Here is a 15,282-nt window from a genome sequence, read left to right on the forward strand (position 1 = left end):
TGGTGTTGAGGGCCCCGGTAATCCGAGGCTCTGTGGCCACAGGACCAGTTGGGGGATGGAAGATGCACCACCGGGGCCAACGGCACTTCCTTACGGGAGGAATCTGCAATGGGGATGGTCTTCGACCGCGGCCTCATTGGTGCACCTCACAGCAGCAAGGGCTCCTGGGGCATCGGCACAGGTTGCGTCAGAGCGCAGAGGAGCAGATCCAAGCACTCAAGCAACGGTGCTAGCATGGACTGTGCCAGCTCCAGCAGCAGTGGAGGCATGAGGGGGCTGGCAGCTCGATACCCTGGAGCGCTTGTCCCAACGCTAGGCGTACCCTGAGCTCCAACTCCTTTTCAAATGCTCTCGATGAAAGCACAGCTTGAGGAGGACGCGGCGTAACCTGGATCCCCTTGGAGCCTCGAGGAGAACCAGTACCTGGCACCGATATCTGTGGGGTTTGCCTCAGGCCCTCAGTGTCAATGCCTCGTCGGTACTGGGCCCCTTTGGGGGCATCATGGACAAAGCTGACACCTTCCTGAGCTTGGAGCCATGTCAGGAAGGTGACAGATGCCGGTGCTTCCTGAGTTTCCCCACGGTGCTCAGCCTGGTCTTTCCCTAGTGCAGAGGATGATGGCGACAATCCAGACCTAGAGAGGGAAGAAATCGATACAGCATGATCCCCAGCACCTAGCTCTAGCTGGGGAATTGGTGAAGGAGAGGACAAGACTGATTTGATACCTCTAGGGTCTTCCTTGCCATGAGATGTCAATGCCCCCAACACAGAGACTGAGGGATCAGACTTCCTGATGCCAATAACTTATCCATTTTATCCAGGCATGCTCTAAGGCCCTTGGGGGTCATCTGAGCACAAAAAGAACAGCCGTGCACATTGTGCGACGCTCCTAGACACAAGACGCAGACCTCGTGGGGGTCTGTGATGGACGTGGTCCAAGGGTACTGGGGGCAGTGGCGGAACCCGAAGGAAGCCACGGAAAAAATAGCTGCCGAGCAGTTGATGGCCAGTGGCCACTAGGAGATGGCACAGTTGGTAACTGCAAAGAACACGATTTACTTAATGCGATGCCTTTAACTAGGGCCAGGAAAGATCGAGGGACCCGGCCTAGGAGACATGAGAAGAAAACTTGAATTTAAGATTTCCCAAAGGAAAAAAAAAAAAAAAAAAGAGTGCAAGCTCCACAACCACGAGGCACTAGCTCCGCGGAAAAGAAGAGACTGAAGAGGAACCCTGCATGGACGCATGGACAGTGGCATGCTCGGTATGCCTAGTCAAATTTTAGAAACTTTGACAGATTTTTTTCCATGCCGGCCTCCATCTGATGATGTCACCCACAGGTGAGGACTACCATCCTGCTTGTCCTAGGAGAAGACAAAAGATGAAAAACTACATGTGAAAAATTTTCAGTGAGTGGCTGAAGAAAAAAAAACTGCCTAGACTCATGAAACTGAAGGCTGTGCCAGTCCCTGTATGCTCAGAAAAAGCAAAATTGCTTACCTTGTAATAGGTGTTATCCCAGGACAGCAGGATATAGTCCTCACATATGGCTGACATCATCAGATAGAGCCCTGGTACGGAAAACGTCTGTCAAAAGTTTCTAGAAACTTTTGGCTGGCACACTGAGCATGCCATGATATTCTCAGCCACAGGAGTCTCCCTTCAGTCTCATATGTAGCAATAAGCTTTAGCAAAAATAAAATAATAAAACGTATCGGACCCAACTCCGCAGGGTGGCGGGTGGGTTCTGTGAGGACTACATCCTGCTGTCATGGGATAACACCTATTACAAGGTAGGCAATTTTGCTTTATCCCAGGACAAGCAGGATGATAGTCCTCACATATGGGTGATTAGCAAGCTACAGGCTGAGTCATCCTTATATCATACCAACAGCATACAACTTGTGCAACAAGCACAACTGGTGTACTGCTGGAAAAAATGAGGCAGCCTGAAATCACAGCAGGATGGATGTAGAAGGAGTTGGTGTTATACTGGAAATAAGTTCTTTAAGACAGATTGTTCAAAGGCTGAATCTTGTCGTTCTTCTTTGTCCAAACAATAATGAGCTGCAAAGGTGTGAAGGGAACTCCATGTTGCAGCTTTACATATATCAAGAATGGGCACTGAACGATAGTGTGCTACTGATGTAGACATAGCCCTTACTGAATGTGCTTTTACTTGCCCCTGGAGAGGAATGTTTGCTTTTTTGTAACAGAATTCGATACAGTCTGCTAGCCAGTTGAAAAGAGTGTTTTCCTACCGCAACTCCTGGTTTATTTTTGTCAAAAGAAACAAAGAGTTGGGTGGATTTCCTATAGACCGTCGTGCAGTTCAGGTAAAAAGCTAGCGCATGTTTACAGTCTAATGTATGTAAGACTCTCTCTCCCTGGTGAGTGAAGTCTTGGAAAGAACGTAGGCAAGAATATTGACTGATTGATGTGAAAATCCGTTACTACTTTTGGTAGAAATTTGGGGTGAGTGCGAAGGACTACTCTGTCATGCAGGAACCTTGTGTAGGGCGAGTATGTGACGAGAGCTTGCAACTCACTGACCCTCCTAGCCGATGTAATGGCTACTAAGAAAAATACTTTCCATGTAAGAAATTTTTCATCACAGGAATGTAGAGGCTCGAACAGTGAGCGCATGAGCCTTGTTAGTACTAAATTTAGGTCCCATTCAGTGACCGATGGTCGAATGGGAGGCTTAAGGTGAAGTAAGCCTCTCATAAACCTACTTACTAGGGGTTGCACTGTTATTGGCGCATCCCCTACGCCCTTGTGGTATGCCGCTATGGCACTTAGGTGTACCCTTACAGAGGATGTCTGGAGACCAGAATCCGAAAGGTGGTATAGGTAATCTAGTAAAGAAGGAGTGGGGCAAGAGAAAGGATCAAACCCTTTTTGTGTGCACCACTTGGTAAATCTAGTCCACTTAAAGTGGACTAGTGGTAAGATTGAAGGCTTTTGTGAAGCTACAAGAACTTTAGAGACTTGTGTTGAAAGATTAAGTGGTTGCAGAATTAAGCTTTCAACATCCAAGCTGTCAGGGCAAGAGTTGTCAGGTTAGGATCACGCAATTTGCCCTGATTCTGAGTTAATGAGAGTGGGTGCTGTGCCCAGGCGAATTGGTTCTCTGATCGAGAGGTCGAGGAGTATGGGAAACCATACTTGTCGAGGATAATACTGGGCTATGAGGATCATTGTTCCTCTGTCCTGCTGTAGCTTCACGAGAGTTTTGGCTATGAGAGGGATTGGAGGATACGCATATAGAAGACCTGTGTTCCAGGGGCGAGCAAAGGCAGCCCTGGGGAATGTTTGTCGATGGCCATGGAGGGAGCAGAATCTTTCCACTTTGTAGTTCAGTTTGGACGCAAAGAGGTCTATAGTTGGGCGACCCCAGCGTTGAAAGATTTTGCTTGCTACATGTGGATCCAGAGACGATTCGTGGGGATGGAAATGTCGACTGAGATCGTCCACTAGGATGTTTTGTACGCCCGCCAGATAAGTTGCTCGGAGATGCATGGAGTGCTCTAGAGCCCAAGCCCAAATCTGCACCACTTCCTGGCACAGCAGATAAGAGCCTGTGCCTCCCTGTTTATGTACCACATTGCTACTGTGTTGTCCATCTGTATCAGCACAGTCTTGTTTGAGAGGCAGTCTTTGAAGGCATAAAGGGCATATCGCATCGCTCGAAATTCTAAGAAGTTTATTTGACACTTCATTTCAAGTGTAGTCCACGTCCCTTGTTTTTGAAGGTTGTTGATGTGAGCTCCCCATCCCAAGTTGGAACCATCTGTAGTCAGGATGACTTGCGGAGTTGACTATTGGATTGGGAGACCAGCTTTCAATGCTGTTTGATTTGTCCACCAGTGGAGAGACAGGCGTAATTGGTGGGTGATTTGAACTTGTACGACAGTGGTTGGAAAGCTTGTAGCCATTGAGATTTCAAGGTCCATTGAGTTCTTTTCATGGCTAACTTTGCCATAGGGGTAACATGTACTGTCGAGGCCATGTGTCCTAGTAGCACTAGAAGTTGATGGGCAGATGCGAACTGGTATTGGGTTATAGAGTTCGCCAAATGTGCTAGATTGTTGGCACGGTCATTTGGAAGAAAAGTTTTCGCCATTGTGGTGTCGAGGTCTGAAGGTGAGGAGTTGAGACGGCTCGATGTGGGATTTTTCATAGTTGATTAGAAATCCTAGGGAGTGTAATAGTATTATTGTGCTTTTTAAGGCAGACAGAGCTCCCTGCCTGGATGGACTTCTGATTAGCCAATCGTCTAGGTATGGAAAAACATGAATGATGTTTTTTCTTAGACGTGCAGCAGCCACTGCTAGACATTTTGTGAATACTCGAGGAGCAGAGGCAAGGCAGAATGGTAGGACTTGATATTGGTAATGATGTTTTCCCACGATGAATCGCAGATACTTGCGATGTTGTGTGGAAATTGGTATGTATGCATACACGTCTTGAAGATCTAGAGAACAGAGCCAATCTCCCCGATGAAGCAAAGGAAGGATGGTTCCCAGAGATACCATCCGAAATTTTTCTTTGTGAAGAAATTTGTTGAGATTGCGTAGGTCTAAGATAGGGCGAAGGCCGCCTGTTTTCTTTGGAATTAGGAAATAGCAGGAATAGAACCCCCCTTGCCTTGTTGAGACCGGGGCACTGGTTCAATAGCACTGGTTTGATAGCCCTGGCAATCAGCAAAGTAGAGACTTCTACTTGGAGTTGAGGTGTGATGACCATGCTTGTCCAAAGTGGAATGGGTGGAGAATGCAGGGGTATTGTTTTGAATTTTAGACGGTATCCCCGATTTAGTATGGCTAATACCCATTGGTCTTTTGTGATGAGACTCCATTGGTGTTTGAAATGAAGTCGACCTCCTAATGGCAAGTGGGGCATAGGGTTGATGGAAAGGCTTCTGTTCTCTTGATTTATTTCAAAAACCCGCTGCCAGACCAGTTTGTGGTGGTGGTGGTTGGGTTTTTTTTGTTGTTTTGGCTGGCGTTGACGTCCCCTTTGTGGTGGATGGTATGGACGCGCTGAAGAAGCAGATGGGTAATATCTTCTAGGTCTAGTTGATTTTCTAGTTGTCCCTTCTAGTTGATTTTCTTAGGGAGGATGGCTGATCTGCTGGCAGTTTGGAGAGCTGGCGGAGTGTCTCGTGGTGATCTTTTAACTGAGAGACAGTAGCCTGAATCTTTTCAAGGGAGATCTGCCAATCTTTCCTGGACTTCTTGCCTGAGGTCCGAGGTCTTAAGCCAAGCCCAAGTTCTTGCATTAATTGCTGATACTGATAGGCGAGTTGATGTTTCAGAAGCATCATAAGCTGCCCGTACCTCGTGTTTACCAGAATCCAGCCCCTTTGCAATGAGTGTATTCAAAGCCAGTTGTTGTTGCTGAGGAAGATCATCGGCAATACCTTGAACTTGTTTCCACAAGTTTCTTTGGTACTGTGTCATATAAAGCTGGTATGCCGCAATACGAGATACCAGCATGGATCCCTGAAAAACCTTTCTTCCTAAGGTATCTAGGAACCTTTGCTCCTTTCCTGGTGGGACAGAAGAGTGAGGTTTCTGTTTTCTAGCTTTTTTCTGAGCAGATTCCACGACTACCGAGTGATGAGACAGTTGGGGCTTTTGGAAACCTGGAGCATGTTGCACCAGGTATGTGGCACCTGTTCTTCGATTCACTGCTTGTACTGAACCTGGATGTTCCCACATCCTTTGTTGGAGTTCTAAAAGAACTTCATGAATTGGGATTGCCATTACCTCCTTTGGTGCATCCACGAATTTGAAGGACTTCTAGGGCCTTGTGTCTGGTGTCCTCCTCCGTCATTAATTCAAAAGGAATTGTGTCCACCATTTCCTTAATGAAATTTGTAAAGGACAAATCTTCAGGAGGGGACTTTCTCCTCTCTTCTGGTGGAGAAGGCTCAGACTGTAATTCTTCTGACTCAGTATCAGAATCTACATCCTTCCAGGGAGTATATTGAGGATAAGGAGATTCAGGATTCCTTTGGTTGTATGTGATGCTTTGTCTTAAAAGCAGATTTTGATGGAATCTGCTTTGGCATCATAGGAGGTAATGAAGGCATCGATGGAGAATCGATGGGCCTCGATGGCAATCTATGTCAGGTGTCACCCGATGGACCAGGACGCATTGGCATCGAGGGATCTTTGATTGGCATCGATGGTTTCCCCGGTATTCGATAGAGGTGAAGACCCGATGGCCCTGGGACGAAATCAGAGTCCCTACCCTCTTCCTCCGATGACCCAGGAATTGGAATGGAAGGAGTCACCGGTGGGTTCATTGGCATCGATGGTTGCATTGGTGGTACCAGTGTCGTCGATGCCGGAGGAATTATTCCGATCAAGGCGTCGAGTTTGTTCAGCAAAGGCTGAAAAATCGACGAATCCGATATTGATGCTGGGGTCGGTGTCGGTACTGATGGTACAGTAGGAGGCTGGAAGTTTCGAAAAGCCTAGATGATGGCCCTCTAGACCATGGTAGTCACCTCTTCCCTGGCAACTGGGACTGGGTCCACTGTCACTGGGAAAGGTAAGACTGGCGCTACTGGCACTTCCACGACTAAGCATGGGTGGCACAGTCTCTAACACCAAGCCCGGTGGAGAGCACCTCAGTTCCTGGGGTACGGTAGGGCGTGTTAGTTCCAGTACCCGGACTCGTTTTGGCATCGGTTCGATGTCCTTTGACGTCGATGGCTGTGTCTTTCCATCTGATGGATCGATGGACCGATTTCAATGGCGTCTTTTTTCCTCAATGTTCCTTCGATACCGAGGAAGACGCTATGGAGGACACCGATGGAATCTGTGACGGACGGTCACCGGTTCTTTTTTCTCCTCGATGTTTTGCAACCAAGGGAGGTGTTATTCTTGGAGACTATGTCGATGATGACGATGGGGTTTTCTTAAACAATTCCTCCATCTTGTCATCTGAGCACAGGTTGTACAAGCCCAGACATCGTGGCCTGATCCCAGACACAAAACACAAACATTGTGGGGGTCTGTAATCGACATAGTCCAGTTACAATCCAGACATTTCTTGAATCCGGAGGCCATGATAAAAATTAGGCCGAATAACGGTCGATGACCGGAATCGACCAAAAATTGATTCAAAAAATGTACTCACCGAAACTGAAAAAATTTTCTTCCCTGAGGAAAAAAGTGAGGGAAAATTTCCCAGAGCTCCTAATCTGCTTTGCTTACAGCAAGGTGGAAAAAAGAGACTGAAGGGACACCCCTGTGGCTGAGAATATCATGGCATGCTGGACATGCTCAGTAGGCTCAGTGTGCCAGCCAAATGTTTCTAGAAACTGTTGACAGAAGTTTTCCGTACCAGGGCTCCATCTGATAATGTCGCCCATATATGAGGACTATCATCCTGCTTGTCCTGGGATAAAGGAAATATCTGTTAATTTCCTTTCCTTTAGTCCTGCCAGACTAGTCCAGACAAGTGAGTTATGTACCCCTGCTAGCAGATGAAGGTAGAGGATAAAAGTCTCAAAGTTGACTTCATTCTCCTTTTTCTAGTGCTGCCTTCAGCTCTTCAGCATCCTGTATCAAAGATAAGACAATTGGAAAGCAATTGTTTGTTTTGGTTTCCAAAACAAAATTGAATTATCATATCACTGACATTGCTATGAAGCTATTAAATTACTAACATGAACTGCTTTAAATGTGTGAACATTGAAATCTGTTGCAAAATCTTATCGTGCTCCTCCACTGTACTGGTGATTTCCCTCCCACTTTCCATTACACACCTTACATTCCACTATCACAACCAAAACCTCATAGAGACAAAAAAACTTTATTCCATGGTTATTAACCCAGGAATAAGAATCCCTACACCAAAATTGCAATTAGGCCAGTCTCCTTCAAAGTGGTCAACAACATATTTGCTGTTAGATTTCTGAAATTATCAGACAGAGCCTTTGATTGCTGCAACTTCCTGGGTGGGTTAGGACTGGTCTGGTGGGAATAAAGGAAAGAAAATTAACAAGTAAGCTTAAAATTTCACCTTCCTTATCCATGCCAGACCAGTCCAGACAAGTGGGACTTACCAAAACTCCACCCAGACTGGACGAGAGGAAGTCATGATAGCTCTCAGGACTTCTACATTCAAGACATTAACTCTCTTGGCCTGCACACCCATACTGAGTTGCTTCATCAGTTCACATGTCTGCACCAACTGCTGGAGACAAATACTGAAGAGCTGAAGTCAACACCAGAGCTTTATGGGGGCAGTAAAGTCAGCTTTAAGCTTTTTTTTCTGTCTTCATCTGCTGGCAGCAAGTTATAATGCATTTGTGTGGCATGGACAATAAAAAAAAAAACAACCTTGTCTTTTTATGAGTTCTGGGAGAACTTTTCCATCTTGGCACCACTAGATGACATCACCCATTATGTGGCCATTATTGTTCATGGAAAAAGCATGTTACCACACTCAGGTTTGACATGTGGACTGCAAGAGAAGCATAGCACTGACAGTAAATATTACAAAGTGGACTCTATTCTCGAAAGCTCGTGCCTCAATAAACTGGTCTATAAGGTACCACCTGCCTCGTCATTTTTACTTTACCATAAATCAGCACTAATAGTAGGAGACAGAATTCAAGAAAATGCTTGCAAAGATGTCAAATGCATTCTGTGACAACTAGTACACAAATGCTCACTAGAAACATATGGTGAGATGTGACACAGTGACAAATGTATTGTAAGATGTTACAGAGAATTGTGTAGTAAATCTAGGGCTCTAATTGGCTGATTATTCAGTCATATATAATATTACTCATCTACATCTAAATCCACAAAGGGAACAGATGATTTTACCTAGATCACACAAAGTCTAAGTAAACAACTAGGATTAAAACTCAGCAAGTCCTAACATCTACAAACATAGGATGTGTGATGCTGGGTTAGACCAAAAGTCCATTGAGCCCAGCATCTGGTCTCTGACAGTAGATCTCCGAGAAGTATTCAGCAGATCTCAAACAGCAGATCCAATTCCTTGTTGCTCACTCCCAGGGATCATATTATGCTTGCACTGTGCTCTGATAAAATGGAGAATAAAATTCAAGATCATTACCCTATTACATCAAGTGCTCAGCAGTAGTAATGCCCCACCATGTGTAAGGGCACTAGTGAAAATATATAAACCTCAGCTGGTCAGAATCTCTTAGATGTGACATCTCAACTGTTTGTTCGATGTGATGACACACAAGAAAGGATGTTTTATATGGCAGAGCCCATTCACTACAATGAATTGCCTGAGACTCGCTCAATTCAGCGCTATTCAAATTTTAGGATGCACGTGAAAGCCTTTTATTTCAATCAGGCATTTGCTCACATTAGATGATCATACATTTCGTACTTTATGGCATAGGAGATATTCCCTGTGATATCAGATGTTTTTCATTTCTGTTTTTATGTCGTCAACATTTATTTTATTATTATTATAACTTATGTTTTTATGATACTGTATGTTCTGTATTTACCTTTTCATCATTTTATGTATTTATTATGAATATTCTATTGCACCCTCCCAGGCACATTGGACTGAGCAGGCTAGAAGTCAAATAAATAAAATAAACAAGCTGTGGCTTTCCCTGAGCCCACTTAGCTAATAGTAAATGTAGTAAATGCTGAGAGAGATCAATCCTTTTCAAAAATGAGTAATACACATATGGGTAATTTTATAAATCAACTGCAATATGTTTTCTATGATTATGAATGTACTCTACCTAGAACTGTGAACAGGCAGGCTAGAAATCTTTTAAATAAATATATAAATGTTCATGGACTTTCCCCCTATCGAATGGTGCCTTACCACATCTGTTCAAGCTACACCCCTTCTTGAGCCAATGAGGTGTAGCTGTGATAAATCTCTCCCCCCCCCCTCCCCCCCACCATCCTTGCCTGTGGTCCTTACTGATCCCCTTCCTGTTGGGTGTGATGAGTGGGGATATTTTAGCCTGCTCAGTGCCACAATGCTATCACCCACCCCTTTCCTACCCCATTTCCATGTCCCCCAGAACTCCCTGCTGCCCCCTCTGGGATCATTCCTAACTGCCTCCCTGGAGCTTATCCTGCTTAATGTTGAAACCTATCCACCCCACCCCTTCCCCCACCTTCACCTATACTCCTGAACTTGTCAAAACCCTTTTTAAACCCAACTATGCTAGATGCCTTGACCATATCCTCCAGGAACAAATTCCACGGATTAATCGTGCTTTGAGTGAAAAAATAATACTATCTTTAGTTTTAGATCTGCTAATTTCATAGTACTGTTTGAAGGGGTAAATAACCATTCCTTATTTACCTGTTCCCCCAACTCATGGTATTATAAATGTTTATTATATCCCCTTCTTGATTGTCTTTTCCCATCTGAAAAGCCTTAAGCTGTTTAACCTTTCTTCATAAAGGAGCCATTCCATGCTCATCATTTTTGTTGCTGCTTTCTGTACTTTTTCTAGTTACCCTCGGTGTATGTCATTCCCCAGGAGATCACAGTGGAAAGTGGGCATGTTACACAAACACACACACACAGCTGAAAAATCTGCTTCTCCTCAATACGTACCTGAATTCTGTCCAGGATCTTGGGGCTGAAAATATACATCCCAGCATTGATCTTATTAGACACAAACACTTGGGGTTTCTCCACAAACTTTTGTATGCGCCCAGTCTCAGCCTCGTACACCACCACTCCATATTTGGAGGGTTCTTCCACCTTAGTTACCTAGAGGAAAGGAGGATGTCATTACAGATAGGACCTCTGACATGGTGGACAAGAATGGTGCTCCCACATCTCACTCATCATGCTCGCACACACCATGTAAGGAATCAGGTAGGCGAGAATAAGGTAAAAGTAAAATAATATGTTTATTGATATACAATCTTAATAATTCTAAGTATTAAAGGTATACAGTTCTAAGCACTAAAATATACAGTTCTAAGCATATACAGTTCTAAGCATTAAGAACAATTCTAAGCATATTCATCTGTATTCGTGCACAATATTTCAGCCAATACTCACAACACCCTTTTCATCAGCCTGACTGAGAGAGAGCCCACCATAGGCAAAAGGGGTCCTGTCACTTTGTACGTCTACAAAGGACACGCAGCACTTTGCATACCAGCAAAGTGAAAGTATGTTTCTCGCTCTCCCTGTTTTGCAGCCATAGCTGTTCGTCCTTTATAGCCCAATGTCAACAAGTGTGCGTGCAGGACAGGATTACTCACTATCCCTGCCAGCAGTTCCAGTCTAAACAATACTCAAGGATAGATAGTCAGGTCATCTCTACTCCAGGCCGAATGTCAGTGCTGCAGCTGATTCTGCAGTTTCCCTTACACACCACCTACAGGAGCAGTCCAATCATGTCCCATTGGCTGTATATCCCTAGACCTGAGGAAGCTACAGTAGAAAGGACACTGTCAAGTAGAAAGAAAGACGAGTTTACTGGCCAACACTGGTCCACAAGTTGGACTTGTTGGTCCTAGACAAAGAAACATGGCTGTATGTTCAACCACTTAAAGAAACAGAAATAAGAGGACAGCAAACAGGTTTTGAAATTTTTTCTTTTAACTGGACTACCCTTATATATTTCTCACCAGCTTTCAAAGAGTTATGCTCCCTTTATCATATCAGTATAAAATGAGTTGAGAATGTAAATTTATTGAATTAACTACATCAATGTAATTTTCAAAGCCACTTTCACACATTAAGCCCAGTTTTGTGTGTAAGTAGGTCTTTGAAAATAACCCTAGAAGCTATGGAGGTAATTTTAAAAGGAGTTACACATGTAAATGTAACACACAATTGTAACACTTTTCAAAAGGCATTTACTCTTGTAAAGTACACTTACACAAGAATATCCTATGGACAACTCACTGACAAATTATTGTAGCAATTTTCAAAAGCCTACTTACATGGGTAAAGTGCATTTACACATGTAAAACCCAATTTTAAGCATGTAAATGCTTTTTTTTTTTTTTTTTTTTAAATAATTTAACCTTTATTACATTTCTGCATATTTAAATACAAGAATGTAAAGAAAATAAAGAAATGTACATTAGTACCCACATGAAATCCATCATCCAAAAACAAACTAGTAACAAGTCCACATTCATATGAGGGGGCAAATACCAAAGAAATTTAAATAAAAGAAAAAAAAATAAAAGGGAGGGTAGAGAAGAGGTACTTAATTATACTTCTGCTAATGACTACTCCCATGTTGATAAACCCTCTTCAGTCTGCAGTTAACCCTTATCTGAAAGAAATGTTTTTAAATGAAGTAGGTTAGAAAACACAAATTAGTTACTCTGAAAAGAAATTAAACATTTGTAAGGAAATTTAAGAAAGAAAGTGGGCCCAACACTTTTTAAAATCAGGTCTTAAGCATATAAAAAAGTACATGCATAACCAGATTTTGGATATTCTTTTGTGTGCACTCAAGGTAGACATTCCGAGGGGTGGAGTTGAGCTGAGATAGGTTTTCACAGGCTTTTGGACTTTCAAAAGCAGATGTTACTTGCTGGATGCAGCTTGTGCATGTACTAGAGGACTTTAACTCAAAATTGCCAAAGTAATTTTATGTGCATAAAATTACTTGGAAAATTAACAGTAAAGGCTGCGCATAACAGACATGTTATATATGGTGGTCTAAAATTACCTTCTTGTACAAGGCTTCCCAAACCTGTCCTGAGAACCCCACAGCCAATTGGGTTTTCAAAATACTGACAAAGAATATGCATGAGAAATTTGCATGCTTTGGAGACTCAGTATATACAAATTTATCTCATGCATTTTGATTGTAGATATCTTGAGAACCTGAATGGCTGTGACTTCCTCAGAACAGGTTTGTTCCCTGATTTAGTGAAAGGCTGCAAGCAAAAGAAGGCATGGGCTATACATGCTCAGGAGCCCTTCTAGCTATGGCATTCGTTAAAGTGTATCTGCTCTAGAGGAATCTGCAATTACAAGAAAATAATATCAGGTAAAATGTGAGAAAATCAATACCCAAAGCAGGGTTTCCCAAATCTGTTCTGGGGACCCCATAGCCAGTCTTCTTTTCAAGATGTATCCACAATAAATATGCATGAGCAGAGCCGAGGCATGCCTACGGCCAATATGGCCACAGCCATAAGCAGCACTACTGAAGGGCGCCATAGAGCCACCATGGGCTAGCAAGAGCAGTGCAGACGGCGGGGCCTCAGTAAGAGTAACAGCAGTGCAGCCCCGCTGAAATCAATGTGGTCAGTGGAACGTTAGTAAGTGGAAAAATAGTGTGATCCAGCCAATCACACTGCTGATTCTGGCAGGGCCACATTGCTTTTCCACTTCCTAAGGCCCCTCCAATCATGCTGTTGATTTTGGCAGAGCTGCACTGCTGAGGAGGAGGAGGCGGCGGCGTGAACCCTGCCATGCCCTTCCCTGCCAGGAGTCCAAGGCCAGAGCTGGGTTGGCCCCTTGGCTGCGGGGGCTGAAGAAGACAGTAAGCGCCCAAGAAAGAGCACACAAGTGTGTAAGAGGGAGCAAGAGAAAGCATGAGTGTATGTTTGTGGGAGAATGAGAGCGTACGAATGCATGTGGGAGAGCGAGAGAGAGAGAGACCATGTGTGTGGAAGAGAGCGAGCATGTGTGTGCACAATCCCTCTTCCTCTCTTTCTGCTAATCCATTACAATTTCAGGGTATCTGGAAATCAAAAATTCACAGGTATGGATAATGGGGACTTTTTTTTTTTAATCCTTAGTTTTAATTGTTGGGTGTTATTTGAAATGTGTGTTTGAAATATTTTGTTTGGAAATTTTTAGTTTTTAATTATTGAATGTTATTCTATTCATTAGTTTTGAATTATTATTTTTATTGGTATGGCTTTATTAATTGTATTGTTTTATGAGGAATGGTAATGCTTGTATTTTTCCATTATTGCAATGCATAAAGATTTTGACTTGTTGCGATTTCCAGTTCAGTTTTTGCTTGTAGATTTCTTTTTTTTTTGTATAAACATTTTTATTGGCGATAACAGAGTAACATTGGAAATAAATAATATAAAATACAATCACTTCACCGATTTTTGTCCGTTATGTCCCCAGAGTACCCCCCAACCCTACCCCCTACTCATATCCATCTAAGAACCAATGAAATGAGCTGATTTACAATGTATATCCCTCTAAGTTATACACATCACATAGTTACTGTGTGTAAGTCAATCAATATCCCACATCTCTCCTTAACCATATGCCCATGGTAGGAAGTAATCAGCCGATAAAAAGGAAATACTTCTTCTGCAAGATTAATAATAGTTCCTTATTTTATTTATTTATTTATTTTTAACTTTTATATACCGGCATTCTTGCATTAAATGCAAATCATGCCGGTTTACAGTGAAACAGAAAAAGCAGGAAAAAATTCCTTAGTCGAATACAATGAAACAGCTTAGTTAACAAAGGAAACATAAATATAAATTTTTACATATACACAAAGGTTTGCACTTATGTGTCCCAAAGGTCACACCAATGTAAATATGGGCCCCATATTTGTTGAAAGGAGTGCACTGTCTGACGTTTCTCTGCAGTCAGCTTATTCAAGGTGCAGACTTAGTCCAATCTTCTGAGGATAGCTGCAAAAAGGGGGTCTCTCCTTCCGTTTCCAATCTTTCACAATCTCTAATCTGGCTGCAATACATACTTGGATACAAAAAGGGTGTACAGAATGTGTTCCATCTGTCAACACTATGTAACAACGCATATTCCATTGTTAACTTTACTGAGACAGATAACTCCTTAGCCAAGAAGTCTTCCACTTGTGACCACAAAGATGTAATGTAGTTCCCTGACCACCACATATGCATAAATGACCCAAGAACTTTACAGCCTCGCCAGCACAGCCCATCATAACCTGTAGAGAATTTCTGGAGCCTTTCAGGAGTGATATACCAATGGTATAAAAGCTTGTATCCGTTTTCAATTATAGAAGAGGATACTGAGGCTTTGCTGATGTGGTAGTAAATATCATCCCAAGTCTCGGGGGATAGATCATTAGCTAGGTCAGTGATTGCCAACCTTTTGAGCTCAGTGTGTCAAAATTCATAAAAAAGACCGAGCATAACTCGGATGGTGTGTCACTTCTAGAAAAATCCATAATTTTGTGATATTTGTAGCTCTAATTAATAACAAAAAGTTATAATTTTAATATATGTACTGTATTTATTAATAAAGCAAAAACAAATAATTCTTTACCCTATCTGCTTAGTGAA

At 42.9% G+C, this 15,282-nt stretch overlaps 1 protein-coding gene across 2 annotated transcripts in view; it reads right to left on the bottom strand.

Annotated features, from left to right (window-relative positions):
• GMPPB (GDP-mannose pyrophosphorylase B) overlaps positions 1-15,282 on the bottom strand; it is a 183,436-nt gene that overhangs the window by 92,049 nt on the left and 76,105 nt on the right. For both annotated transcript variants that reach the window (XM_029599666.1, XM_029599665.1), the window contains exon 6: positions 10,604-10,762. In XM_029599666.1, the coding sequence (XP_029455526.1) occupies positions 10,604-10,762 (159 nt within the window). The remainder of the gene's footprint in view (positions 1-10,603; positions 10,763-15,282) is intronic.

Source organism: Rhinatrema bivittatum, chromosome 4, assembly GCF_901001135.1.
Source record: "Rhinatrema bivittatum chromosome 4, aRhiBiv1.1, whole genome shotgun sequence".
NCBI lineage: Eukaryota > Metazoa > Chordata > Amphibia > Gymnophiona > Rhinatrematidae > Rhinatrema > Rhinatrema bivittatum.